Genomic DNA, 26,546 nt, shown 5'->3' on the forward strand with positions numbered 1-26,546 from the left:
AGAAATTGTTTTTTTAAATCTGTGTGGCAGCGCAAAGTTGGTGTTGCACCGATTTGAACAGTTCCATTGTGGACAACAGGGTGCGACTGGGAGCTTAACTAGAAGGAAAGACCAAATGAATGTATTCATAAATATGTTTTAACCACTTGCCTACCGGGCACTTCTCGGCCTTTTGGCTAAGATCAAGTGTAGTATCTGTTCTTATCGGTTGGTATGGACCCTGATGGTTAGTATCGGCAGGGGCTGAAATGAACCGGGGCGCTCCAGACGTCACTGGGGGACCGGGAAGTAGGCACTGTCAGAGAAAGCCGGATGGGTCTGTTGCCTTCTGATTTGAATGGGTCCGCCCCTGTCAGTTTGAAGGGAGCGGGAAAGCCGGTTTCGCCAGTTTTCCGGTTAGTACTGCTCCTGGATGTGATTGGTAAGGAATGGCGGATGGTGGTGGGGGAACCTTTCCTCCTGGGTTGAATCTGGCCTTGCAAAAGGCTTGTCCCCAGTTGAAGGCAGGTTCTCCCTAAGCTGTCTAAAATTCTGATGCCTCCTGATGGGATAGGGCTACACTGGGTCTGGCCGGGGGCTGAGATTGAAAAAGCCCGTAGTGTAAGTGCCCCTGGGGTGGCAGCCCAGGGGTGCCTTAATTTCTCACTGGTGAGGGGCAGCTCGCTGTGAGTTCTTTTGGCACCTTGGTCACTGCACTATGCACACCTTTTTCGCACCTGCCTCTTGGGACAGGCCTTTTGGCTTGCACCAGAGGAATTTTTTATTCCGGCTGGAAGGCCTGCCTTGGTTCCTCACATGGCACCATTGCACTTTCCCCACTTCCCCTTCCCCACTTCTATGTTTTGTTTGTCTTTTTCTTTGGAGTCCGTCACCTGCACTGTCACCTTTGTTTTCTTTATTTGCACAGACTAGAGTGTGTGGGTCCTCGGGCCCTGCCTTAAGTCTTGGGAGGGGGTGGATATGGCCTTTTGGCTTAGTTCGCCCTCTCCCATGGGGTCTCCCTTCGGGGGAGCCCCACTTAGTACTCGGTGGGGGCTGTTTCGGCAGTCCCCCTGAAGAACGGGGTCTGTCTGGTTTCGGCCAGATAGACCATGAGTACCTTATGTCCCTGTCAGGAGTCTTGCGCCCCGGGGGATTGAGGTTTCGGGTCCTACCTCTTCGGAGGGAAGACCATACGTTGTCGCACACCCTGTGCTTTTTTGTGTTCTCACTTTGTGTGTGTGCACTTTTTTATGCACCGGGTGGAGTCTTTTGAGTGTGTTGCACACGCTACGGGCTTTAAAAAAAAAAAAAAAAAAAAAAACTTGCCTACCGGGCACTTGTACCCCCTTTCTAACCAGGCCAATTTTCAGCTTTCAGCGCTCTCACACTTTGAATTATTCATTTATTCAATTAGTCATGCAACACTGTACCCAACCCAAATGAAATTTGTCTTTTTTTTTTTTTTTTTCCACACAAAGCTTACTTTTTGGGGGCATTGACAAAAAGAAGGAAAAAATGCATCTTTCTCCGTTTATCATAAAATTTAGCAAATTGGTAATTTTTCTTCATAAATTGACAAATGTATACTGCTACGTTTCTTTGGTAAAAATAACTCAAATCGGTGTATAGTATTTGGTCTTTGTGAGGCCGCGTTCACACTGCTCCCACATAGAAGTCGGGCGACTTTCGATCAGATTTTGCCCTTCGACTTTGTCCAACCTCAATGAACAGGATCCGACTTTGATCCGACATTATCAGGCCCTTTGAGTCTGGTATCAATCTTGAGGAGGAAGACCCATGCCAGAATTAAGAAAAAAACACGGGGTCCGACCCCCCCCCCCCCCCCCCCCTCTAAAATCCATGCCAGATCCTTATCCAAGCATACAGCCCGGCAGGTCAGGAAAGTCCAAGGTATTCAGTAAGAGACAGCCGGCAGACGCGAAGACCGGAGGAAGAAGACGCGTTGGAACTATGACGGGGGACATTCTTCACTTTTGATTTATACGCATTATGCGACGTGCTCTCAAAGTTGGAGTGTATGTTGCACCAGTGTAAACTGGGTCTGAGCCCTCGTTCACATTGGATTGATTTGTCATGCAATTTGACAGGTCGCAGCCTATTGGTGGCAATGGCACCGTTCCAATCGGTGCGAAGGTGACTTTGCAGGCCACACCAATTTGCAAAAGTAGTTCCTGCACTCCTCTTGCTGATTTTAGGCATGACTTTCATAGCCATCTGTGCATGAAGTCGTACAGATGTCTTTCAAGTAGCACATGAAATCGCACTGACCTGCTACTTTAAAATTGTGCTACTTCAAATAACAGAGGTGATCAAATGCCACCAAAAGAAAGTGCTATTTTTGGGGGAAAAAGGACGTAAATTGTTTGGGTACATCATCGCTCATCCATGCAATTGTCAGTTAAAGTAGCGCAGTGCCATATCGCATAATGGCCTGGTCATTAATGGGTAAACCTTCTGGGGCTTAAGTGGTTAACAGTGGTCTTGACTACCTGTTAAAACTTTGAAGGCTCGGAGCATGAAAACGCCCACAAAATGACCCCATTTTGGAAAGCAAACACCCCAACGTATACTCTGTGAGGCATAAGGAGTCTTTTTGAACATGTAATTTTTTTTCCACAACTTTTTGAAAAACTTTAAAAGAAATCTTTTTTTTTTTTTTTTTTTCCCTGGACAGCAAATACTTCTCCCTTGGCAGGAACAAATGGAAATATAAGCATAATAGGAAGCACAAGGAAACCCTACTTAGTTTCCTTATTTTCTCTCGCCAAAGATGATTAATAATGTCTTTATGCAATGCAGGAGAATTCACCACTGCCAACACTTAACAGTTCCGTGTCTTTTTTATGTCAAATGACAAAATGGGTAGTTTCGACAGCAAACACAGCAATGCAATCTTCCCTATTTTGGCACTGACGAGCGCTGATGAGGATCCATTAATAGGGGGGTACTGATGTGCGCTATTGGGCACTGTAGTGGCACTTATGAACACTCACTGATGGCACTGTAGGTCACTGATGAGCACTGATAACCACTCACGGATAACACTGATGTGCACTGATGAGCGCTGTAGTGGCACTGTACAGGCACACAGGATTGTACCAGCTCGCGCTGCTGCAGTGTTTCTCCTCACACCGATGCAGCATTTGAGGAGAGGGAAACCCCGCAGCAGTGCAAGCTGAACTGGCCATGACGCCAGTTTTTTGACAAGTGATCTCTTTATTGTGGACTGAGCAATCGCATGGTAAAGGGCTGCTGTGATTGGCCCTTTACCCCGATTCGGATACTTCTGGCTGCGCATAATCGTGAGCATGAGGGGACGTCCTATGACTGCCTCCCAGAACTAGCCGGCTGCACTGTGGCCATCCTTCCGCTATAGCGCGGTCGGCAAGTGGTTAATTTATTCATTATTTATGAGTTTTGAATGTGTTTTTTTTTTTTTTTTTTATGCATTGTTAAATAAGGCATATTACATAGTGCATTCTAGTGCCATTTTAAAGAGGCACAATGGTGGTCCATTAGGGATCATCCGCACCAACTGTTTTGGGGTTGCATTTGCCCAGCACAAGACAAGGCAAAAAGCTTTGTTTTCTATGGTACTGGTATTGTATTTTTCTTCAGTGCAGTGGGTTGCTTTGTAAATTCTAGCATCACCATATCAGGATATACACATCAGCACTGTACGCTCCCAGCACGTACAGGCAGCCACGTGATCCTTGCAATTTGCTGATGCGGACAACACAACCACAACTTGAATATGCCATAAGCTGGCTCCGTTGTGCAACCCAGTAGAGTTTTTAGTGACTTAAACTGGGCTAAAAAGGTACTTCATATTTGGCTGGATTTATGCCCTAAACATTCCTTGACAAGTTTGGAATGGCGATAATAGTGTTTTGCTTTCTAATCTGAGAAGGAATTGTCATGAAAGATTCTTCTTTTATTGAATCGTATGTGAAAAATTGAATTTTTTTTTTTTAACCTATTTCAGGAATATCCATTCATACTTGATGCGTTTCAGAGAGAGGCCATTCTGTGCATCGACAACAACCAGTCTGTTCTTGTGTCTGCTCATACATCAGCTGGAAAAACAGTGTGTGCAGAGTATGTATACTACTATTCCCCTTAACCTAGAGGGAACCTGTGGTGAGAGAGTACAAATTCTCTGACTTCAGTGCTTTCATTGGCTGATCTGAAAAAGCACACAAATTTGTAGGCCAGAGTAAAGTAAGTACTGAAGCCATAGGATGACCATGATTGTCATGCAACTAACCAATTCTCGAGCGTTCAGCAGTGGCATCTTTGATATTCTAAAGTTTTTATAAGCTACTCTCCTGCCTGCCAGGGGTATTTCTAATTTACACTGAGCCATGCACGCACAGATCTGTCTACATACTTGATGCCTTCGGTGCTGGATAAACTAACTCCTATACATATGTGGAAGTTATGTCAGCCAGCCAATCAAGATGACCATAGAGGCCAAACAGTGAAGAACAAGCGGTATAGATGTCATTGGCAGTTGTAGAACTGCTAAATTCCAGCAGGTGGATGTGCTGAAGAGGTCCCTTTTGGCAGATGTATGTTATAATGTTCAAATATGCTGTGCAGGCCAAATCCCAGAGCAGTGGACACTGTCACTTTACCCCATTACCCATGCATAATGGTCAAATAACATATCTGTGTAACCCTTCTGACCACTTTAGTCGCCTCTCCAGCACTCACAGCGCTATTTCCCCCATAGTAACAGCCGCTTAATACCTACTTTTCAGTGTAAAGGAAGCATGTGACCTCTTCCTGTGATGCAGTGCTTGGACCTAGTGTAAAATTGCTAGTCCTGAGCGTTGTCGGATGACAGAGGAGGCTGTCACCACTCACCCTGAGCTTTGACTCTAGGTATTTTTATGTCAGCTACGGCCGAGAAACAGGAGGTAAGTTTTTTTACTTTTTATATTCATCTTTAAATTCAGTGTGAGAATTGTAAGGAGTGAAGATGTGTGTTGAGGTTTGCAGCTTGGCAATTCTCTCTGATAAATAAAATGCAACAATTAAGCTTTTAGAACTTTTAATTCAGATTGACCAAGGTCATCACAGTTAAACTGTCAATATTAGGTTTTTAATGCAGATGAGGCACTGCAATCTGTGAATAGTCTCTGTTAAACGTACAGACATTAAAGGCGTGTGTGGCTGCACACCTGCTATGGCCCCGGTACTAGCAGGTTTTTTTTTTTTTTCTGTTCCACTGAAATATACATGCAATGGGTACTCCACTGTGCATTGATGAATTTCTAATACACTTTTCTTTTGTAAACAGTTGTGTTTTAGTTGTCATGTTGGGAGGTTTCTCTTCATGCCTCTGCTGGAGATGCAAAAGGAAATGGGAGGAAATATATCCATTTGCCATCATAGAAAGTGGTCACAGGAACATTTCTACTCCCCTCTCGCAGCTCAGAATATTTGGATTTCCTATCACTTTCTGTCTTGGTAGAAATGGTCTCCAGTACAAATTGAGAACTGAACCTTTCCAGAAAAGGTGACACAGTAGTAATAATAATAAAAAAAAAACAAAAAACTGATAAGGTCTAACCCTTTCCTACCCAATAAAAAAAATTATTACAATTTGGGCTGGATATATTTTTTTAACCACTTGCCCACTGCGCACTCACCCCCCCCCCCCCCTCCTTCCTGACCAGGCTAATTTTCAGCTTTCAGCACGGTCACACTTGAATGACAATTGTGCGGTCATGCAACACTACCTAAACAAAATAATTTTTTTTCCCACAAATGGAGCTTTCTTTTGGTGCTATTTAATCAACACTAGGTTTTTTATTTTCTGCTAAATGAAAAAGACCGAAAATTTTATAGAAAACTTTTTTATAGTTTGTTATAAAAATTTGGAAACCGCTTATCTTCACTGATAGGCGGCACTGATAAGGCATCACTGGTGGGCACTGTTTGGACTGCACTGATAATCAGAACACTGATAATCAGTTCCCTGATTATCAGTGTACGTGTCCCTTTTTGGAGAAGTAATGCCAGCTTCTTTTTCATCTGTGATCCGCTGTGATTGGACACAGCTGATCACATGGTAAAGAGCTGCTGTTTGGTTCTTTACCTCAATCTGTGATCAGCAGTGTCCTCCGGTCACTAAAGATCACAGTGCACCGCCCGCGCCCAATCACAGGAGACTGTCATATGACGGCCTTCCAGAACTAGCCGTCCACACTGTAGCCATCATTTGGCTATCGAGAGGTCAGCAAGTGGTTAAGCAATTCAGGCTTTTTCTTCCATTAAGGAGATATTCACCTCACTTTCCTTTGACTACTCAGGAAATGAGGGATTCTTCCTGGCAAAGACCATAAAAGCCTGCCATAAAAAAATGCATGCATGCATTACTACAATGCACAATAGCACATCAAGATTACTCTAATTAGTTATGGTGCTAGTCATTCTAAATGGCATCCCAATGCATAATGTGTGCTACTGTATTTGAAATCCATCCATGCACAGTGAGTATCCAGGGTTTGGGCTGAACTATGGAATGCAATGTGTGTTGGTTGTTGGCGGTAGTTTTTTTTCTTATCTGTTTTTTTCCCTTGACAGATATGCTATAGCTTTAGCTCTGAGAGAAAAACAGAGAGTCATTTTTACCAGCCCCATCAAAGCTTTAAGTAACCAGAAATATAGAGAGATGTACGAAGAATTTAATGATGTTGGATTAATGACTGGAGATGTGACCATTAATCCTACAGCTTCCTGCCTTGTGATGACAACTGAGGTAATATTCAGTTTTACCTGTTATAGTTGGCGTACAGCAATTTTTTTTTTTTTTTTTTTTTTTAACTCTGCAATGAGTAATTTTTGTCCTGTGGTAATCCGCAGATCTTGCGAAGCATGCTGTACAGAGGGTCAGAAGTAATGAGAGAAGTTGCCTGGGTAGTGTTTGATGAAATCCACTACATGAGGGATTCAGGTAATATGTTTTGTATATACATGAATTGGGTTAACTTTAAAAAAAAAAAAAAAATACATGCACCTTTTTTTTGCAGGTAAAGAAATTTGCATTTTTCTTTTCCGAAGAATCCTGCAGAGCATTGCACTTGCAATTAGCAGATCACCAGTGCAATCTGAGGCTGCAGCAAATTCTCAGCTTAGCTGTCTGTAGCTGTCTGTCCGTACCTCGTAGGGGCAGGCAGTTACCTGAGAGCAGGCAAATCAATTAATTACGAGGATGCTCACCAGGCTGCAGATGCTGGAATATGTTACGTGTTCTAACCTAAACATGGGTAAAACATGTAACATGTTCCAAAGGTTAACTTATCCTTTATATTAGTTTCAAAATTTGCGCTATAGAGGTGGCTTAAAAGGGAACATGTTATAAGAAATGTCATTTGGTAATTAAAGCCACACTCTTGAGTGCAGCACATTTTACCAGGTATACATTCTGTTGCCTGAAAAGCAACCCTCCCATCATGCTGTCGGCCTTTAGTCAAAACTGCTTTACATGTCAGGGGAAGGATGGCTTCCACTGAACTTCCAGGTGGATGTGTAAGCTTTGTGGGTCTCGTAGACCACAGCACTATGGTTGTGTCTCGCCTAGCTCTCATTCAGGCCATTCACAAAACACAGCCCAAGGTTTCCGTTTGGGAATGGTCAGGAGAGGGAGAAGACACAATCATATTGTTGAAGTCGCAGACCTGCAATGCTTACAATCCACAGTGGCCCAGAAGAACAGAGGGAACTATATTTACCCCCAGCATAGAACCCCCAGATTTACTTACGCAGCATTTGTCTAATGGGCACTATAGTGGCTTAGTGGTTATGCCTTGCTTTTCAAACAGCTGAATGTGTACGTGAAGCCTGGTAACTTTCTATTGCCAGCTTTGAGAAGAGACAGCACAGAGTACCTGTAATGTACCCAGTCATCCTCAGTGGTGGTAGCACTTAACCTTGAATTCGTAAAGCATGGAACACCGCTACATTTCTTATTTTGGCAGTCATGAAAGTGCATGCACTTCTGCGGCAGTATGGTTACATGATTTACTAACCAAGAAGCCGGTTTTCAGTTTCCTAACTAATTTTTTGCAATAAAAAAAACAGGAAGAGGCTAAGTAGGAAATCTTATAAGAGGAAAGTTTATAGTGTACAGATTGTTTGTTTTTAAAGCTTGTACATTTTAGTGCAGGCCAGTAATGTGCAAGGGTTTGCGGTCAGTTCAGTTCTGTACTCCTCTTTGCAAAGTGAATGCTTTTTTCTATTGAGCAACTAAGCTCTGTACTCCTGCTTCAGTTCTTTAGAAGAAACTCTTCCTATTACTTACTGAATGCCCTGCGTTCATGTTTGTATTTATGGGCCAAGAATGCTTAGCGACACTGATGTAGGTAGTACATGTATTCTTTTCTCTTTGCTTTATGACGGACGCAGCTCCTGGTCTTCTTAACCATTAAACCACCCCCTACAGGAGTAGGACACCAGACAGAAAAAGTCTGGCTATGCCTATGGGCAGTCCCAGGAGGTATATTCCCTCTCTGCTATAGGTACTCAGTTTTTTTCTGCTTAGTCAGGAGTAAGGATTCCTTGCTGGGATCTCTGGTCCTGGCAATTTTTTTTTTTTTTTTTTGTTAGATAGAAATTTTTCTCCTGGTTTTTTTTTTTTTCTTTGAGATCTACAATCAACTGCCGGACTGGGTGACTGGCTGGATTATCTAGATACAGTGGTCACCCCAGTCTGGCCAGCGAGCTTGCGCAGACCTCAGCTGCACGCTAGGTCAGCCATGACGTAGTCTCACCGGATGGGAGTGGGCCTTTGAGTTGATCGCCTCACGAGGTCGCACATGTCCGGGGGTCCTGGCCCTAATCACAGCGTTCCTCCTTGCCGACAGTCCCCCCAGTTTCGATGGCGTGGAGGTTCTACCTGGAGCGGTGCCCGTCTGGTATGGTGAGTAACTGTCTCTCCCCCTGGAGGGTTTTCGGGTGGACGTGGGCCCTTTGGGACGGTCGGACCTCCGGGTTTTCTTCCTTCCCGTCAGGCATCAATTCCCTCCACCCCCCCCCCCCCCTTCCATTTGTCCCACCATTTCCCCCCCCCTTCCATTTGTCCCACCATTTCCCCCCCCCCTTCCATTTGTCCCACCATTTCCCCCCCCCTTCCATTTGTCCCACCATTTCCCCCCCCCCTCCATTTGTCCCACCATCCTCTCCTCCCCCCCCCCCCCCCCCCCCCACCCCTTTCCATTTGCAGGCTGCTGTTTAGAGGACCTGGTCCTCTTTGAGGTTATGTTTGTTTTTTCAGGTGAGCTCCAGTTTAGGTTGAGCTCCTGTTTACCTGGTTGGCTATAGTTAGCCTTGGGAATTTATTTTTCGCTGTTCCCACACCTCATGTTTAACACTGCTTTGGGACGTCCCAATTGTTAAGATCAGGAACTGTCCGTCAATGAATGAAAGAGAAAACTGGATTTTTGACTTACAGTGAATCCATTTCTCTGATGTTCCCAACCCTCTGTTGAGTTGTAATTTTTTTGACACGGTTTGTAACCAAGCTGAGTACCTATCGCAGAGAGGGAGTTTACCCCCTGGGACTGCTCATATTCGGAGCTACTTTTCTTTTTTTTTTTTTTTCTGCCTAGTGTCCTACTCCTGTAGGGGATAATATAACCCAATGGTTAAGAAGATCAGGAGCGGTGTCCGTCAATGAACATCAGAGAAATAGATTTTACAGTAAGTCGAAAATCCAATACTAATTCTAATCTGCACATTCCCATTCTTGGATATGCATGAGTATATAATAAAATGTGTCCAGGTGATCTTGGTAAATTAAAACATAAACTCTGTTGTGCACTTTGCATTATTTTCTGTCTGCGAATGTCTAACAATCTTTTTTTTTTTTTTATATTTACTTTTAGAAAGAGGTGTAGTGTGGGAGGAAACGATTATCCTTCTACCAGATAATGTACATTATGTCTTTCTGTCTGCCACCATACCCAACGCCCGCCAGTTTGCGGAATGGATCTGCCATCTGCACAAACAGGTAGCCAAAATACCCTTTTTAGGGGAGCAGTTGCTTATTTTATGAATTTTAATGACATTCTATATAATCTTTGGCTTTCTGGAAGAGGAACAGAATTTCATTTAGAAAATGCAGAAAATCGCATTTTTGGTCATCATGTATTTGTTTCTATTTCTGTGTTGTGTGTACTGGTTTAATATTGCTATCTATTACTTTCCATTATCCTATGCACACCAATACAGTACCTGAATCGGAAGAGGAAGTGGAGAGTTCGAAGTGACCTTTCTGGTTTCCATACTGCCTCTAACAATCTCATTTGTCAGGCACTAGGAATGCGTCTGCATAGATTAGTGGGTGTTTTTTTGGGGAGGGGTGAGCGGGAATGTTTTCATTACTTTTAACGACATATTCTGCTGCTGTTAAGGCCCATTTCACACATGCTGTCCATTTGTCCAATTTTCATCTATCCGTTGACGGATGAAAATGGACATCAATGCATCTCTATGGAATAATGGATGTAAATGCTGGATCCTCCATTTACTTCAGTTTACATGCGCATCCGTCATCTTCTGTTTTTTTAAACTGATCATAGCTGATGAGCACTGATGAAAACTGATAAATACTTCATCCATTTTGACGTGACTGAACTGATGAAATGAACAGCCTGCATGTGTGAAAGGGACCTTAAGGGGCAGTTCACCTTTTGGCAAAAAAATTCCTTGTGCATTACTGTGTCCATAAAACATCAACCTGCTGTGTACTGTTTTGTAAAAGAATGCAATTTCAGTTGCTCATTAAACTATCTCCCCCTCTGTCCTGCCATTGGCAGGATGAACTGATTTTTGGATGCACACCCTTTGAAACTCGTAAAGAACTTAGCTTCTTTCCTTAGCCATGGACATGCTGTCCTTTCTTTTACTCTGCGCATGCGTTGGTAGGGAACAAAGCCCAGTGCTCGTTCACGAGTTTCTTGAGCTGCACATCCATCCCTCTGCCCTTCCTGTGATCTGGAGAATGGAAAAGAGAGGACAATGTCATGACCATCAGAAAAAGTAAAGTGTTCTTTTACAAAACCAAACACTACTTGTTATTGTGAGGACACTAATGTAAAATAAAGTTTTTGGCAACAGTAAGTAAAGGTGAACTATCTGTAAAATTATCTTTGATTTTGTTGAATCCTAATGAGACCATTGATAGAAATATTCTGTTAACCTTACAGTTCTTGGAATTTGCGTTCACACGAAGTTAAAATTGCATTTACTTTTCCAAGTCCCTGCCATTTCTACATTGTTGGTTCACATATATGGCATCGTCAAGCATGTAGGCTTTTTGTGCAGTTATATCTAAAGCCTAACCCTGAGCAAATAACCCTTGCAGTGGGGACACAGTTTTTAATTGCTGATTTTGTCTAGAAGTGGGGAGGCAGTGCTCCCCTGAATACAATGGTGAACTGTACTTCGACATTCTTTTGTCCTGTGCAGGGCAGTGGTGACCTCAATGACGTTAGGACCCTATGTTGGTGGAGGTGCAAAACCTACAGGGAGGAATCTTTTTATTCTCCTAGTCCTAAAAAATTACAAAATTTCAGGGTGGGCATAGCCCCACTCCAAGGGATATTTTTTATTTGCATAGAGTTGGGCTTCTTGGACTCAAAGCTAGCCAAAAAAACTGTAATCTGGTTGCGCTGCCTGCTCCCCACGAATATATACAAAATATAATGCTTTCTTAGTGTACAGGGGCTCCAACATAGATAAATACTTAGCTGCACTGTTTTGCAGGCTTTCCCTCTGCCTCTTCCAGTCCTTCACCGCTGCTCCTTTTCTCTGGTCCTGTTGCATGTTCCCTGCCCATTGTCTTCAATACAATGCAAGACCAACAGCCACTGATGATCCTGAATTGTACATGACATGTTGGCCTACCTCAATCTATGGCAATAGGAACAATCAGAGCACTGAGAAGGTTTTACTCCCTATAGTCCCCTATAGACCAAACAAGCATTATAATCTACACATGGGTGGGAGGACCACAGACCATTCTTTTGTTGTAAGTAGCCCTATTAAACACAAAATTGCATGAATTGTCAGGTATTCGGTTTTTTATTTTGCTTCAACCCAGTGTAAAAATAGTGGTTTCTCTCTGGCTTTGCATAAAGCACAAACTAAAAATTTGCCATGTTCATGCAAGTTGTCCTAGTCTAGACATATCAGACACTGTTTGGGTTGCTTGAAGCTTGTGTAATTTTAAAAATGTAAAAATAAAAAAAATAGTATTGTCCTAGGAGCTTTTTTTGAAAGTTTTGCAGTTAGGCCCCTTTCACACGGAGTCCGCTCAGATCCGCCTGTCAGTTTTTTCTTTTTTTTTTTTTGGCGAATCTGAACGGAAGCCCCATGCATCTCTATGGGGCATCGGATGTCAGCAGAGACATGTCCACTGACATCCAATCCGTCAAAACCGGATGGATGGAAACCCTATTTTCCATTCGTCTGGCGGATCTGATCGGATGAGAACAGACAGACCGGTTCGTTCCTATCCGATTCCCCCATAGAGATGTATGGGGACCTGACAGCTGTGTCTCCACACACAGTGCGGAGACGCAGCTGTCATTCGCCTGCTCAGCGGGGGATCGGTGGATCGATCCCCTGCTGAGAAAAATGGAGTCCGCCTGACGGACTCCGTGTGTGAAAGGGGCCTTAGTCATAATGCACCTATACTGTAAGTTACATTTGACTACAAATGTACATATGGTAAATCAGTAGAAGGCGCTATATCAACATGTTGGTTTAGGTAGGACATGCTGCTACCTTGGTGAACCAACAGATGGAATTGCATGGTCATTTTTATGTGCCGCTGTAGTCATTAGGACCAAGCCTATTTCTGACACATTTTGTTATTTACAAGTTAAAATCATTATTTCTCTTTCGTTCATTGACGGACACAGCTCCTGTCATTCTTGACCATTGGGTTATGCTGCCCCCTACAGGAGTAGGACACTAGGCAGAAAAACCTTCTTGCAACACCCATGGGCAATCCCAGGGGGTAAACTCCCTCTTCCTGCTATAATCATTTTTTTTTTTTTTTTTTGCCTAGTCAGGAGAAAGGACCTAGCTCCTGGCAAAATTTTTTAGATGAGTGAGATCTACAATCAATTGCCAGACTGGGCAACGGGCTGGATACTCTAGTTACAATGGTCATCCCAGTCTGGCCAGCGACCGCAAGCAGGCCTCAGCTCCGCTGCTGGGTCGGCAGCGACATAGCCCCCCTCTACCCGTGGAGGGTTTTAGGGTGAACGTGGGCCCCCCCTTGGTAGGTCGGACCCCCGGGTTACCCTCATTCCCGCTAGCACCCCCCTTATCCTGCCCCAGCCCTCTCTATATGCTGGGGGTGTATTTTTTTTTTGGGTGGTTTGGCCACGTTCCAGGGTTGGGGGCAGGTCGCTAATAGCGGTGGGGGGTCTGTACCTGGTGGGGGCTCCTGCCAGGTCTCCCCGTCCTGCCTGTATCTTTCCTGAGGCCTGGTCCGACTCTTCTGGGTCCCTGCATGCCGCGCGAGGCCGCCATTTTGTTGTAGCCTATGTGTTTCTAAACTACGGCAGGTGCCTGTGTCGGTGGGTGGTGTGTCTGGTGGGGTTCTCTTCTGAGGATCGTTCTGCTCCTTGTACTTACGACCGGGTGGTGCTGCCAGTGTGGTGGGGGTGGGGCAGGGTTACACTTTTATGGAGTCCCCCTGGTGACCCATGGAGTTTTTAAAGCGCGTTTCCCCACCTTATCCCCTCTGAGGCTGCGGGGCCCTCTGGGTCCCAATCATCCATCCATGCACTGTGTGGAGGCGGCTTGCGCGCGACGGGCTAGCAAAAACGCCCCCGGCCTTCCCCTGTCTCATCAAATCCTGAGTCTGATTTGGCCACCGCGGACATGGGTCACCCTGCTGAGCCTGGGACCACGCGCTTGGAATCCTCTGATAGTGAGGATGGATTCCTCCACATCTGCGACCGCGCACAAAAAGGCGCTGGCTGATGTGCACTGATTGTATCTGTGCGCGAGACCTTGAAGATGGAGGACGCAGCTACCCTTTGGCACTCACAAGCCATCCAGAATGGCAAAGGTTTTTCCTTTCCCCGCCTATTTTGACAGACTTGGCAGGCACAGCAACCACCCCTTTTTAAAAATAAAAATCTGATCACTTTTTTCATTGCTGTCACAAGCATTTTAACATCCCTTGTGACAGTAATAGGCAGTGACAAGTACTCTTTATGGCGGGATCTGGGGTCTTCAAGACCCCAAACCCCTCCGCTGCACTTCAAAGTATTAACGCCAAATTCTGCATTTTTGAATACTGATGCTTTTTTAAAAATTGGACCATTGGCATGCGAGTAAACCGGAAGTAACGTCGCTTCCGGATAACATGATCGGACATTCGGTTTAGATCGGGACTCCAACCAACCGGCATGTCCACCGGCTGGTTGGAGTCCCGATCTAAGATGAATGTCCGATCGTGTAACTCGGAAGCGACGTAACTTCTGGTTTACTCTGAAGCCAATTGTCCGATTTTTTTTTTTTTTTTTTTTTTTTTTTTTTTTTAAAAAAGCGTCAGTATTCAAAAATGCAGATTTTGGCGGGGACAGGAGACCCGGGTAGAGCCATGGGAGGGGGAACGACTTCCCCTCCCTCTTGGTGGGATAACGGCTGAGCTGCATCGGTTTTCTCCTGAAAGCCGAAAAAAAAAAAAAAAGGTACTGGGTTGATGCCTGCAGCTTCACCCATCATCCCAGTAAAACCACTTCAAGCCGACATACAGGTACGTCGGTTTGTGGGAAGTGGTTGTTAAAATCAGTAGATTCGTTAATGAAGCTTATGCTGGCCATACACGTATAGATTTTAGTTCGGAAATTTTTGTTTTAAGAAAATGTTTTTGTTAGTGGGGTAAAATTGATGTCTGTTTTTAACTGCAGTGACTGGAAAATTTGAAGGGGCAGGAAGGATCTTTCCACAATCAACAAATTTTCGGGCATTTATGTAGTTATTGCTTAGAAATTACAGTAATCCCCCGCTACATCGCGGTTCAGTTTTTGCGGTCCCGGTAATTCGCGTTTTTTTTTGTAATGTTATTTTACTATATAAATCATTAAAAATGAAAGATTTTTGTGTTTTTCATAGCTCTTGCTCTGTCTCTAAGTATCTTTTATGTGTTTAAATGAGTTTCTATTGTTTTAAAAGTGTGTTTAAAGACCTTAAAATGCTTCTACACGTACAGTGACAGTAAAAAAACATGCCTACAATGCATTTTAATAGGGTTTTTCTATTTCGCGGAATTTCACTTTTCGCGGCTGGGTCCGGAACGTAACCCCCGCAATGGAGGGGGGTTTACTGTACATTTGTTTTATAATTGAATGTTAAAAGCAAAAAATATTTGAATGACATTTGTCCATTCATCGAATGTTCAAAGAACTTTCTTACAAATCCAAAAATCTATACATATATTGGCCATGTATTGGTTATTAAGCTACTATAACTGCCAATAGATGGCACTAGGCGTTTGTATTTGCAAACAAGTGACGACGAATGGTAATTATCAATTCAGTTGCTATAGTTACTCTAAACCAATAGATGGCGATGGATGGATATATAGATATAGATAGATAGATATGCACTTAAATTATCCTCAAGCAGCTTCAGTTGTTAGCCAATAGATGGCGCTGGACAATCAGAATGGATTGTTTTGTATAAAACTGCTTTAGTCATGACAAGCCTACAGATGGCGCTGGATAGTAACAGTCTTGGTAAGTGGCGCTGAAAGGAACTGATTTGTTACTGAGCGGCTGCAATCATAGAAAACCAATCAATGGATGACGCTGAAGGTGATAGAATTATTCGTGAACCGTGGCAGTAATCGCAAACCAATAGATGGCGCTATAGGGAGCAGCTATTTATTGCTGACTGGCTGATGTCTTAAATCACTATGGTACATATGTATTATTTAACTGCAACGCTAATAGATGGCGCTGGAGGGTTACAGATTTTATTAGTGAACTCTGGCAGTAATAGCAAACCGATAGATGGCGCTGAAGGGTCACATTTATTACTGAACGCAGGTAGTAATAGCAAACCACTAGATGGCGCTGATGGGTCACAGATTTATTACTGAAGGCTGGTAGTAATAGCAAACCAATAGATGGCGCTGAAGGGTCACAGATTTATTACTGAACCCTGGTAGTAATAGCATACCAATAGATGGCGCTGAAGGGTCACAGATTTAGGGTCCATGTACACGGGACGTTGTTAAAAGTCCCTTTTGAATGCTGGAATTTTTAGGATGTTTGAAACGTCCGTTCGGTCGCGTTTGTACCCGCGTTTAGAACCGTTCCTTGAGGTCAAAAAAATGATTCCCCTTTAAAATGGAAAAACGCGAACGCCAAACGCGGGTCATTGCGTTCGGTCGCGTGTTTGCGTTTGAAACGCCAGGAAACACATTTGAACGCAAATAATTGCGTTCTAAAAAAAGTCCCTGAACGCAACTGCCCGCAAACGACCTGGTGTACATGGACAGATGAGATAAAATGTAGATGGGTTCAGGGGCTTCTAAAAAAAAAAAAAACGCCCAACTGCTCCTAAACGGCCATTTCCAGCGTCCCGTGTACATGGACCCTTACGCTGATGGTAATAGCAAACAATTAGATGGCGCTGAAGGGTCACAGATTTATTACTGAACCCTGGTAGTAATAGCAAACCACTAGATGGCGATGAAGGGTCACAGATTTATTACTGAACGCTGTTAGTAATAGCATACCAATAGATGGCGCTTAAGGGTCACAGATTTATTACTGATCGCTGGTAATAATGGCAAACCAATAGCTGGCGCTGAAGGGTCACAGATTTATTACTGAACGCTGATAGTAATATCATACCAATAGATGGCGCTGAAGGGTCACAGATTTATTACTGAACGCTGGTAGTAATAGCAAACCAATAGATGGCGCTAAAGGGTCACAGATTTATTACTGAACACAGGTAGTAATAGCAAACCAAAAGCTGGCGCTTAAGGGTCACAGATTTATTACTGAACGCAGGTAGTAATAGCAAACCAAAAGCTGGCGCTTAAGGGTCACAGATTTATTACTGAACGCTGGTAGTAATAGCAAACCAATAGATGGTGCTGAAGGGTCACAGATTTATTACTGAACGCTGGTAGTAATAGCAAACCACTAGATTAGCCAATAGATGGCGCTGAAGGGTCGTAGATTTATTACTGAATGCTGGTAGTAATAGCAAACCAATAGATGGCGCTGAAGGGTCACAGATTTATTACTGAACGCTGGTAGTAATAGCAAACCAATAGATGGCGCTGAAGGGTCACAGATTTATTACTGAACACTGGTAGTAATAGCAAACCAAAATCTGGCCCTTAACCACTTTACCACCGGAGGATTTTGCTGTCTTCCGTCCAGGCCACTTTTTGCGATTCGGCGCTGTGCGACTTCAACTGACAATTGCGCGGTCGTGCGACGCCGTACCCAAACGAAATTTACGTCCTTTTTTTCCCCACAAACAGCTTTCTTTTGGTGGTATTTGATCACCTGTGCGATTTTTACTTTTTGCGCTATAAACAAAAAAAGAGCGTTTATTTTGAAAAAATAACAATATTTTTAACATTTTTTTTTATATGAAATTCCCCCCAAAAAGATGTAAAAAACAATTTTTTTAAAAATTTTTGGCCAATTTGTTTTATGCTACATATGTTTGGTAAAAAAAAATCGCAATAAGCGAATTTTGATTGGTTTGCGCAAAAGTTATTGCGTTTACTAACAAAGGGAAAGATTTCTGTCATTTTTGGTGTTTTTTTTTTTTAACGCGTAATGGCGGCGATCTGCGATTTTTTTTTTTTTGCGGGACTGCGACATTGCGGCGGACAGATCGGACCCTTGACTGACATTTTTGACACTTTTGGGGGTACCAGTGACATTACTGCAGTAATCAGTGCTATATATATGCACTGTTACTGTAAAAATGACACTGGCAGGGAAGGGGTTAATTTTATTGGAGAGAGAGGGGTTAATGTATGCCTGGTGCTTACTGACGTGTAGGGGGGGAGGTGACTGTGTGAGTCATGGACAGATCGGATGTCCAGCTATGCTGAACAGTCCGATCTGTCACTCCCTGTCACTATGGAGATCCGCCCGCTGTGTTTACACACAGCGGGCGGATCTCCAGACTCGATCCCTGACGATCGGGTAAGAGCAGCGGCGATCGCCGCTGCTCCTCCCCTGGCCCGACTCCCGCTGTGAATGAAAACAGCGGGAGCGAGCCTCCGGCGGCGCGAAAGCGCCGCCCAGAAGGGGGAGTGTCTAACGACGTTAATACTATGTCGCTGGACGATAACGAACCACTCTGCCGCAGTAGTTTTACTGTGAGCGGTTCTAAAGTGGTTAAAGAGGTTGTAAACTCGTTTTTTTTTTTTTTTTTTTTTTTCCACCCTGCAAAAGAAAGACATAATGAGCTAGTATGCATCGCATACTAGCTCATTATGCAATACTTACCTTAGAACGAGCCCCCGCCGTGCCGCTCACTCACCTCTGACGGGCGACATGTCCAGTCGCCCGTCTTCTGGGATCGCGGCATCCGGCCATCTGATTGGCCGGAGCCGCGGTGACGTCGCTCCCGCGCACGCGCGCGAGAGCCGACAGTCACGGCACGGGACTCTGAAGGAACGGCACCAGCGGCCGTTCCTTCAGAGCGCATGCGCCAGTGACGTCACTGGCTGCATGTAAGGTAAATATCTCCTAAACGGTACATGTTTAGGAGATATTTACAGTACCTATAGGTAAGCCTTATCATAGGCTTACCTATAGGTACAAGTTGTAGAGGAGGGTTTACTTCCTCTTTAAGGGTCACAGATTTATTACTGAACGCTGGTAGTAATAGCATACCAATAGATGGTGCTGAAGGGTCACAGATTTATTACTGAACGCTGGTAGTAATAGCAAACCACTAGATTAGCCAATAGATGGCGCTGAAGGGTCGTAGATTTATTACTGAATGCTGGTAGTAATAGCAAACCAATAGATGGCGCTGAAGGGTCACAGATTTATTACTGAACGATGGTAGTAATAGCAAACCAATAGATGGCGCTGAAGGGTCACAGATTTATTACTGAACGCTGGTAGTAATAGCAAACCAATAGATGGCGCTGAAGGGTCACAGATTTTATTACTGAACGCTGGTAGTCAAACCAATAGATGGCGCTAAAGGGTCACATTTATTACTGAACGCAGGTAGTAATAGCAAACCAATAGATGGCGCTGAAGGGTCATAGATTTATTACTGAACGCTGGTAGTAATAGCAAACCAATAGATGGCGCTGAAGGGTCACAGATTTTTTACTGAACGCTGGTAGTAATAGCAAACCACTAGATTAGCCAATAGATGGCGCTGAAGGGTCGTAGATTTATTACTGAATGCTGGTAGTAATAGCAAACCAATAGATGGCGCTGAAGGGTCACAGATTTATTACTGATCGCTGGTAGTAATGGCAAACCAATAGATGGCGCTGAAGGGTCACAGATTTATTACTGAACGCTGGTAGTAATAGCAAACCACTAGATTAGCCAATAGATGGCGCTGAAGGGTCGTAGATTTATTACTGAATGCTGGTAGTAATTGCGTTTACTAACAAAGGGAAAGATTTCTGTCATTTTTGGTGTTTTTTTTTTTTAACGCGTAATGGCGGCGATCTGCGATTTTTTTTTTTTTGCTGGACTGCGACATTGCGGCGGACAGATCGGACCCTTGACTGACATTTTTGACACTTTTGGGGGTACCAGTGACATTACTGCAGTAATCAGTGCTATATATATGCACTGTTACTGTAAAAATGACACTGGCAGGGAAGGGGTTAATTTTATTGGAGAGGGAGGGGTTAATGTATGCCTGGTGCTTACTGACGTGTAGGGGGGGAGGTGACTGTGTGAGTCATGGACAGATCGGATGTCCAGCTATGCTGAACAGTCCGATCTGTCACTCCCTGTCACTATGGAGATCCGCCCGCTGTGTTTACACACAGCGGGCGGATCTCCAGACTCGATCCCCGACGATCGGGTAAGAGCAGCGGCGATCGCCGCTGCTCCTCCCCTGGCCCGACTCCCGCTGTGAATGAAAACAGCGGGAGCGAGCCTCCGGCGGCGCGAAAGCGCCGCCCAGAAGGGGGAGTGTCTAACGACGTTAATACTATGTCGCTGGACGATAACGAACCACTCTGCCGCAGTAGTTTTACTGTGAGCGGTTCTAAAGTGGTTAAAGAGGTTGTAAACTCGTTTTTTTTTTTTTTTTATTTTCCACCCTGCAAAAGAAAGACATAATGAGCTAGTATGCATCGCATACTAGCTCATTATGCAATACTTACCTTAGAACGAGCCCCCGCCGTGCCGCTCACTCACCTCTGACGGGCGACATGTCCAGTCGCCCGTCTTCTGGGATCGCGGCATCCGGCCATCTGATTGGCCGGAGCCGCGGTGACGTCGCTCCCGCGCACGCGCGCGAGAGCCGACAGTCACGGCACGGGACTCTGAAGGAACGGCACCAGCGGCCGTTCCTTCAGAGCGCATGCGCCAGTGACGTCACTGGCTGCATGTAAGGTAAATATCTCCTAAACGGTACATGTTTAGGAGATATTTACAGTACCTATAGGTAAGCCTTATCATAGGCTTACCTATAGGTACAAGTGGTAGAGGAGGGTTTACTTCCTCTTTAAGGGTCACAGATTTATTACTGAACGCTGGTAGTAATAGCATACCAATAGATGGTGCTGAAGGGTCACAGATTTATTACTGAACGCTGGTAGTAATAGCAAACCACTAGATTAGCCAATAGATGGCGCTGAAGGGTCGTAGATTTATTACTGAATGCTGGTAGTAATAGCAAACCAATAGATGGCGCTGAAGGGTCACAGATTTATTACTGAACGATGGTAGTAATAGCAAACCAATAGATGGCGCTGAAGGGTCACAGATTTATTACTGAACGCTGGTAGTAATAGCAAACCAATAGATGGCGCTGAAGGGTCACAGATTTTATTACTGAACGCTGGTAGTCAAACCAATAGATGGCGCTAAAGGGTCACATTTATTACTGAACGCAGGTAGTAATAGCAAACCAATAGATGGCGCTGAAGGGTCATAGATTTATTACTGAACGCTGGTAGTAATAGCAAACCAATAGATGGCGCTGAAGGGTCACAGATTTTTTACTGAACGCTGGTAGTAATAGCAAACCACTAGATTAGCCAATAGATGGCGCTGAAGGGTCGTAGATTTATTACTGAATGCTGGTAGTAATAGCAAACCAATAGATGGCGCTGAAGGGTCACAGATTTATTACTGATCGCTGGTAGTAATGGCAAACCAATAGATGGCGCTGAAGGGTCACAGATTTATTACTGAACGCTGGTAGTAATAGCACACCACTAGCTTAGCCAATAGATGGCGCTGAAGGGTCACAGATTTATTACTGAACGCTGGTACTAATCGCAAACCAATAGATGGCGCTGAAGGGTCACAGATTTTATTACTGAACGCTGGTACTAATAGCAAACCAATAGATGGCGCCGAAGGGTCACAGATTTTATTACTGAACGCTGGTAGTCAAACCAATAGATGGCGCTAAAGGGTCACATTTATTACTGAACGCAGGTAGTAATAGCATACCAATAGATGGCGCTGAAGGGTCACAGATTTATTACTGAATGCTGGTAGTAATAGCAAACCAATAGATGGCGCTAAAGGGTCACAGATTTATTATTACCTGCGTTCAGTAATAGCAAACGAATAGATGGCGCTGAAGGTTCAGATTTATTACTGGACGATGGTGCTGAAGGGAGCACAGGCTTAATACTGACCGGCTTAAGTAAATAAATCGGTGGCGCTGAATCGTCACAGTTCTGATCAACATGCGGCAGTAATAGTTAACCAATAGATGGCGCTAAAGGTAGTACAGTATTCACTGGCCCTGGCTGAAGTCCTAACAAACCAATGATTGGAGCTAAAGGGTCACAGATTTTGTATTGAACTGCAGCAGTAATGGAATACCAATAGATGGCACTAAAGGGAGCACAGATGTAAAACTGACTGGCTGAAGTCATAACAAACCAATAGATGGAGCTAAAGGGCCAAAGATTTATTATTAAACTGCAGCAGTAAAAGAAAACCAATAGATGGCGCTGAAGGGAGCACAAATGTAATACTGACGGGATAAAGTACTAAAAAACCAAAAGATGGCGATGAAGGGTCACGGATGTGTTATTGAACTGCGGCATTATTAGCAAACCAATAGATTGCGCTAAAGGTACAGATTTATTGCTGACCCGCTTAATGGATTGTGCTGAGGGGTCATAAAGTTAACCTCCTGCAGTAATAAAACAATAGATGTGGCTAAAGGTAGTACAGATGTGTTACTGACCGGTTGAAATCATAACAAACCAATACATGGCGCTGAAGGATCACAGATTTTTTTTTTTTTAACTGAGCTGCTGCAATTAAAGCAAACCAATAAATGGCGCTAGAAGGATACACGTTTATTATAGACCAACTGCAATCATACTGAACCATGTTGAATGTCTGAGTAGAATTTTGAGTGGTCATTGGTTTTTGAGATCCTGTACATGAATTTTGTGCTCAGGGTTTTTTATTTTGGAGTTTTAGGATTACTGTGGTAATATGTAATTTCATATCCAGACACATGTATCTGTCTGGAGTAACTGTCTTTATGATACATATTTTATTAAAATGCTGTATTCTGGGATTTATTATTATTCAGTATCCACTTAATATAACACTTTGATGAAAACAACCTTCAAAATAAACTTTTAGTGCCAAGCATTCATGGCAAATCAATAGAGAATGTTGTGATCAAAGCGTATATGGCTCTGGACGTCTGTTGAGAACATATGTATTTGCAGTTAGCTGAAACTAATATAGGTCTCCAAATAGTGTACTCCTCTGTGCAAATACATAGGAGGAGAAATGTGTTTTCTTAAAAAGAAATGGCATTAATGGTGTAAAGTGTATTTGTAATTTTCTTTGTGGGTAGAGATGTATATATGAAGTGAAACTGGCTTGCTCCTACATGCACATAGGATTAATGATCAGAAATGTGTGTTTAGGATATATTAGGATCCCATGGTGTGGGGAGTTCCGGGCACAAAAACGATATTTTTTTTTTTTTTTTGTGCCCCTCCGCTAGGTATGCCTCACCTGAAAAGGAATTGGATAGTTATTTTTTTTTTTTTTCCTTTGTTTACTTACCTTGCTATTGAAGATCGAAGATACTCACCTCAGAGTACTTCCTCCCTCGGAGCCGCGGCTCACCCCGTCACTTCCTGCCTCGCTATGATTCCTGGGAGCTGAACGTCACAGCTCCCTGGAATCAATGCGCCGCACCGGCCCCGCTCGTCATTTCCGGAAGTGACGAGAGGGGCCGGTGCGGCGCATTCTGGGACAAGAAGACGCGGAAGAAGACACAGAAGAGGACCGCGCCGGCTTCAGCTGCCCACAAGAGAGATGGAAACGCTGTGGAAGAAATTTTCTAAGTAAGTATTTCTTCTAAAAGGTAAGTGCGAACCAGGACAGATCAGAGGCTAGCCATTGTGGAATGTGCTAGCCCTGACTGCCCCGGGGGTATGTTTATTAAAAAATGACATCTGTGCCCGGAACTCCGCTTTAACTCTTGAGTGTTTTTTTTTTTTTTTTTTTTTAGTTTTGACACCCTGCTGCTGCATGAGAATGCCAGCTTGTTTTTTGTTTTTTTTTTACACAAATGCTGTAACCGTAATCTGCATAATAAACATTAGAAGGCTAATTTATTTACTATATTTAATATATAACCTTTAATGTAATTCATGATTTGTTTGCAGTATTATTGACTATTGATATTGTGAATCTATACATCGGGGATCGGCAAACCTTTTACTGAGGGCCACATTATATATTTTACACATTCATGAGTTGAAAAAATCATTTTGAAATATCTGCAATATAAAAAATAAATTGAGACTGCTGACAGCGGGGCTGGTTGGGGCTCCTGTATCTCTTGCCCGCACATACAAGCTGGAGCATCATATGGGGGTGCTAAACTTCGTGTGCAAGGGGCCTTACACCCTTAAATCTGTGTCAGTCTCCCCATACATTTGTGTCCTCATCACCCTTCAAAGTCTCCCTGCCAATTCGTGTTTCCCATCAGATTCTCTCCCCCCCCACCCCCCTTGGAGATTCGTGTCACTATTGCAGCCCACTGCGATATTTGTGGAGCCATCCATTCCTCCCACAGTTTTTTGTCCCCATCAGAGCCATCAACCAACACAAACTTGTACCCAATCAGAACTGACACCCCCCCCCCCCCCGATTCCCCGTGTCATTTGTGTCACCATCAGAGCCACCTCCTATTTCCTTGCCCCCATCAGACTTATCAAAACTTCTCCCCACACACAAATTTGTGTCCATATCAGAACAACTTGCACTTTGGAGACCCCTGCTTTAGATGGCTCACATACGGAGTAGTACGTTTTTATCATTACAATAGATGGCGATCAAGAGTTGCATTGGAAAAAAAAGAAAGTGGTTGTAAACCAATAGGTGGCGCTGGCAATACTTTTTTAGTATTCACAAAGGTGTGGTAGCAAATAGATGGCGCCAAAGAATTCTAGTGGGGTTGAGAAAAGTGTATTCTAAAAGACCAATAGATGGCGCTGAAGAGTTTTTGTTTTTTTTTCTTGGATGAGAGTGAAGTTTTATATATAGGACCAATAGATGGCGCTGAAGTTATATTTTGTTTACGGGAAAGAAATAGACCAATAGATGGCGCTGAAGAGATTTTTTTTTTTCTCTCCTGATTGAGAGTGAAGTATTATATGTGACCAATAGATGGCGCGGAAGAAGTTATATTTTGTTTACGGGAAAGCAATAGACCAATAGGTGGCGGCAGTTATACACTGCACAAAAAAATTAAAGGAACCCTTTTTAATCAGAGTATAGCAGGGGTGGGGAACAATTTTTCTGCCAAGGGCAGAAAACCAACTCGCATTATATTCCGTCTTTCCAATTGCATAACACTCGTATTGCCGCTACGTCACTTCCGGTTTGGCGTCCTACGCGTTAACGCTGCGTGCCCACACAGCTTCTTCCAGGGACGCCAAACCGGAAGTGACGTAGCGGCAATACGAGTGTTATGCAATTGGAAAGACGGAATATAATGTGAGTTTGATTTTAAAATCTATTTTAATAAATTATCAACGGTACTTCACTATTGTGGCCCATTTGTTTTTGGAGATACAACGGTACCACACATACCCCCTGGAATACCGGTCCACAAAGGAGAGTTTTCGGGTATTACTAGCGGGACCTACACGCCATAGAGAAGGAGGAAATACCATACAAAAGCAAATAACACAAGGCTTATTGTAAAGGCAATTGAGGTGAGCGCTTAGGACACCTAGTGGCCACTGCATGGAAGAGCACCTGCATGAGAATTGGGAAAGAAGATTCTTTTGAACACACACCACTTTATTTAACTTATTTCAAGGACACTTTAGCACTTTACCACCTTTTGAATTATATATTTATCGGTTTAAAAGCACTATTATATAACTTTATCACTGGCACTTTATTAATAATTTTTATAACAATTTTTATATAAGGATTGCGGATTGTATTAAGCACTAATTTTTTACATCACCTATAAGATGATATTTATGTATTGAAGAGAAAATTAATTATTAATTTATATTTACATCACTTATTAGATATTATTTATGCACTGGAGAAAGCACATAGGGATTTATATGATTAATATATTTGGAAGCACTGAAAGCAATTTTATCTATATGAATAATATGCACTAATTTTCACTAAGCACCTTTAAAGCGCGGTACTCCCCCCCCCCCCCCCCCCCTGCTATAAATATCTGTATTGTGTAGGTTACCAATAACAGTACCTGCAGCATTAAAGGAGATAAGGAGTTCATAAAGAGTGACAGCGCGAGAATTCCACCAACCCATTACATATCCAGGAGACAGGCAGTTTCTAGGAGAGCTGGACAGGGCCTGTAACAGAACCGCGACCCACACTGTGTGCTTCTGTCAGAATACCGCTTCCTTCAGTCTTGAACATAGATATCAGATATTCTAGCCTCACCATACAAAATTAGCCGAGAATAGCTTGTATAAGATCTAGAACTTTTTTTAATAAACTCACACCGAACATATACTACAAAAAGGTCAGGTGCCTGAGTACATTATCATATGCCGATGTAATTGTATACAGAAACGGAATTAACCTGAGCGATTTTACCTAGCCATCTGGACAAAAATAGGTGAGTTAATGCTATGGAACAGACATGCTTAGCAGAAAACTCATAACACCTCAATACACAGACTGTTGCAGGAGACCACCAGTAACAGACTGTCAGTCTCTTACATTGAAGAACATGGAACAGAGGCCAATGTGACCAACTCTTTCATTGCAGATGTTCAGAATATAACAAACCAGGAACAGTCTTCATATATTTCT

General features: G+C 43.4%; 1 protein-coding gene across 1 annotated transcript in view; it reads left to right on the forward strand.

Annotated features, from left to right (window-relative positions):
- Window positions 1-26,546, forward strand: part of MTREX (Mtr4 exosome RNA helicase) — a 232,204-nt gene that overhangs the window by 21,995 nt on the left and 183,663 nt on the right. The window contains exons 5-8 of the mRNA XM_082255208.1: window positions 3,989-4,101; window positions 6,598-6,772; window positions 6,877-6,967; window positions 9,897-10,021. Coding sequence (XP_082111334.1) covers window positions 3,989-4,101; window positions 6,598-6,772; window positions 6,877-6,967; window positions 9,897-10,021 — 504 coding nt within the window. The remainder of the gene's footprint in view (window positions 1-3,988; window positions 4,102-6,597; window positions 6,773-6,876; window positions 6,968-9,896; window positions 10,022-26,546) is intronic.

The sequence above is a fragment of the Pelophylax lessonae genome (genome assembly GCF_965119305.1).
Source record: "Pelophylax lessonae genome assembly, chromosome: 1".
Classification (NCBI taxonomy): Eukaryota; Metazoa; Chordata; class Amphibia; order Anura; family Ranidae; genus Pelophylax; species Pelophylax lessonae.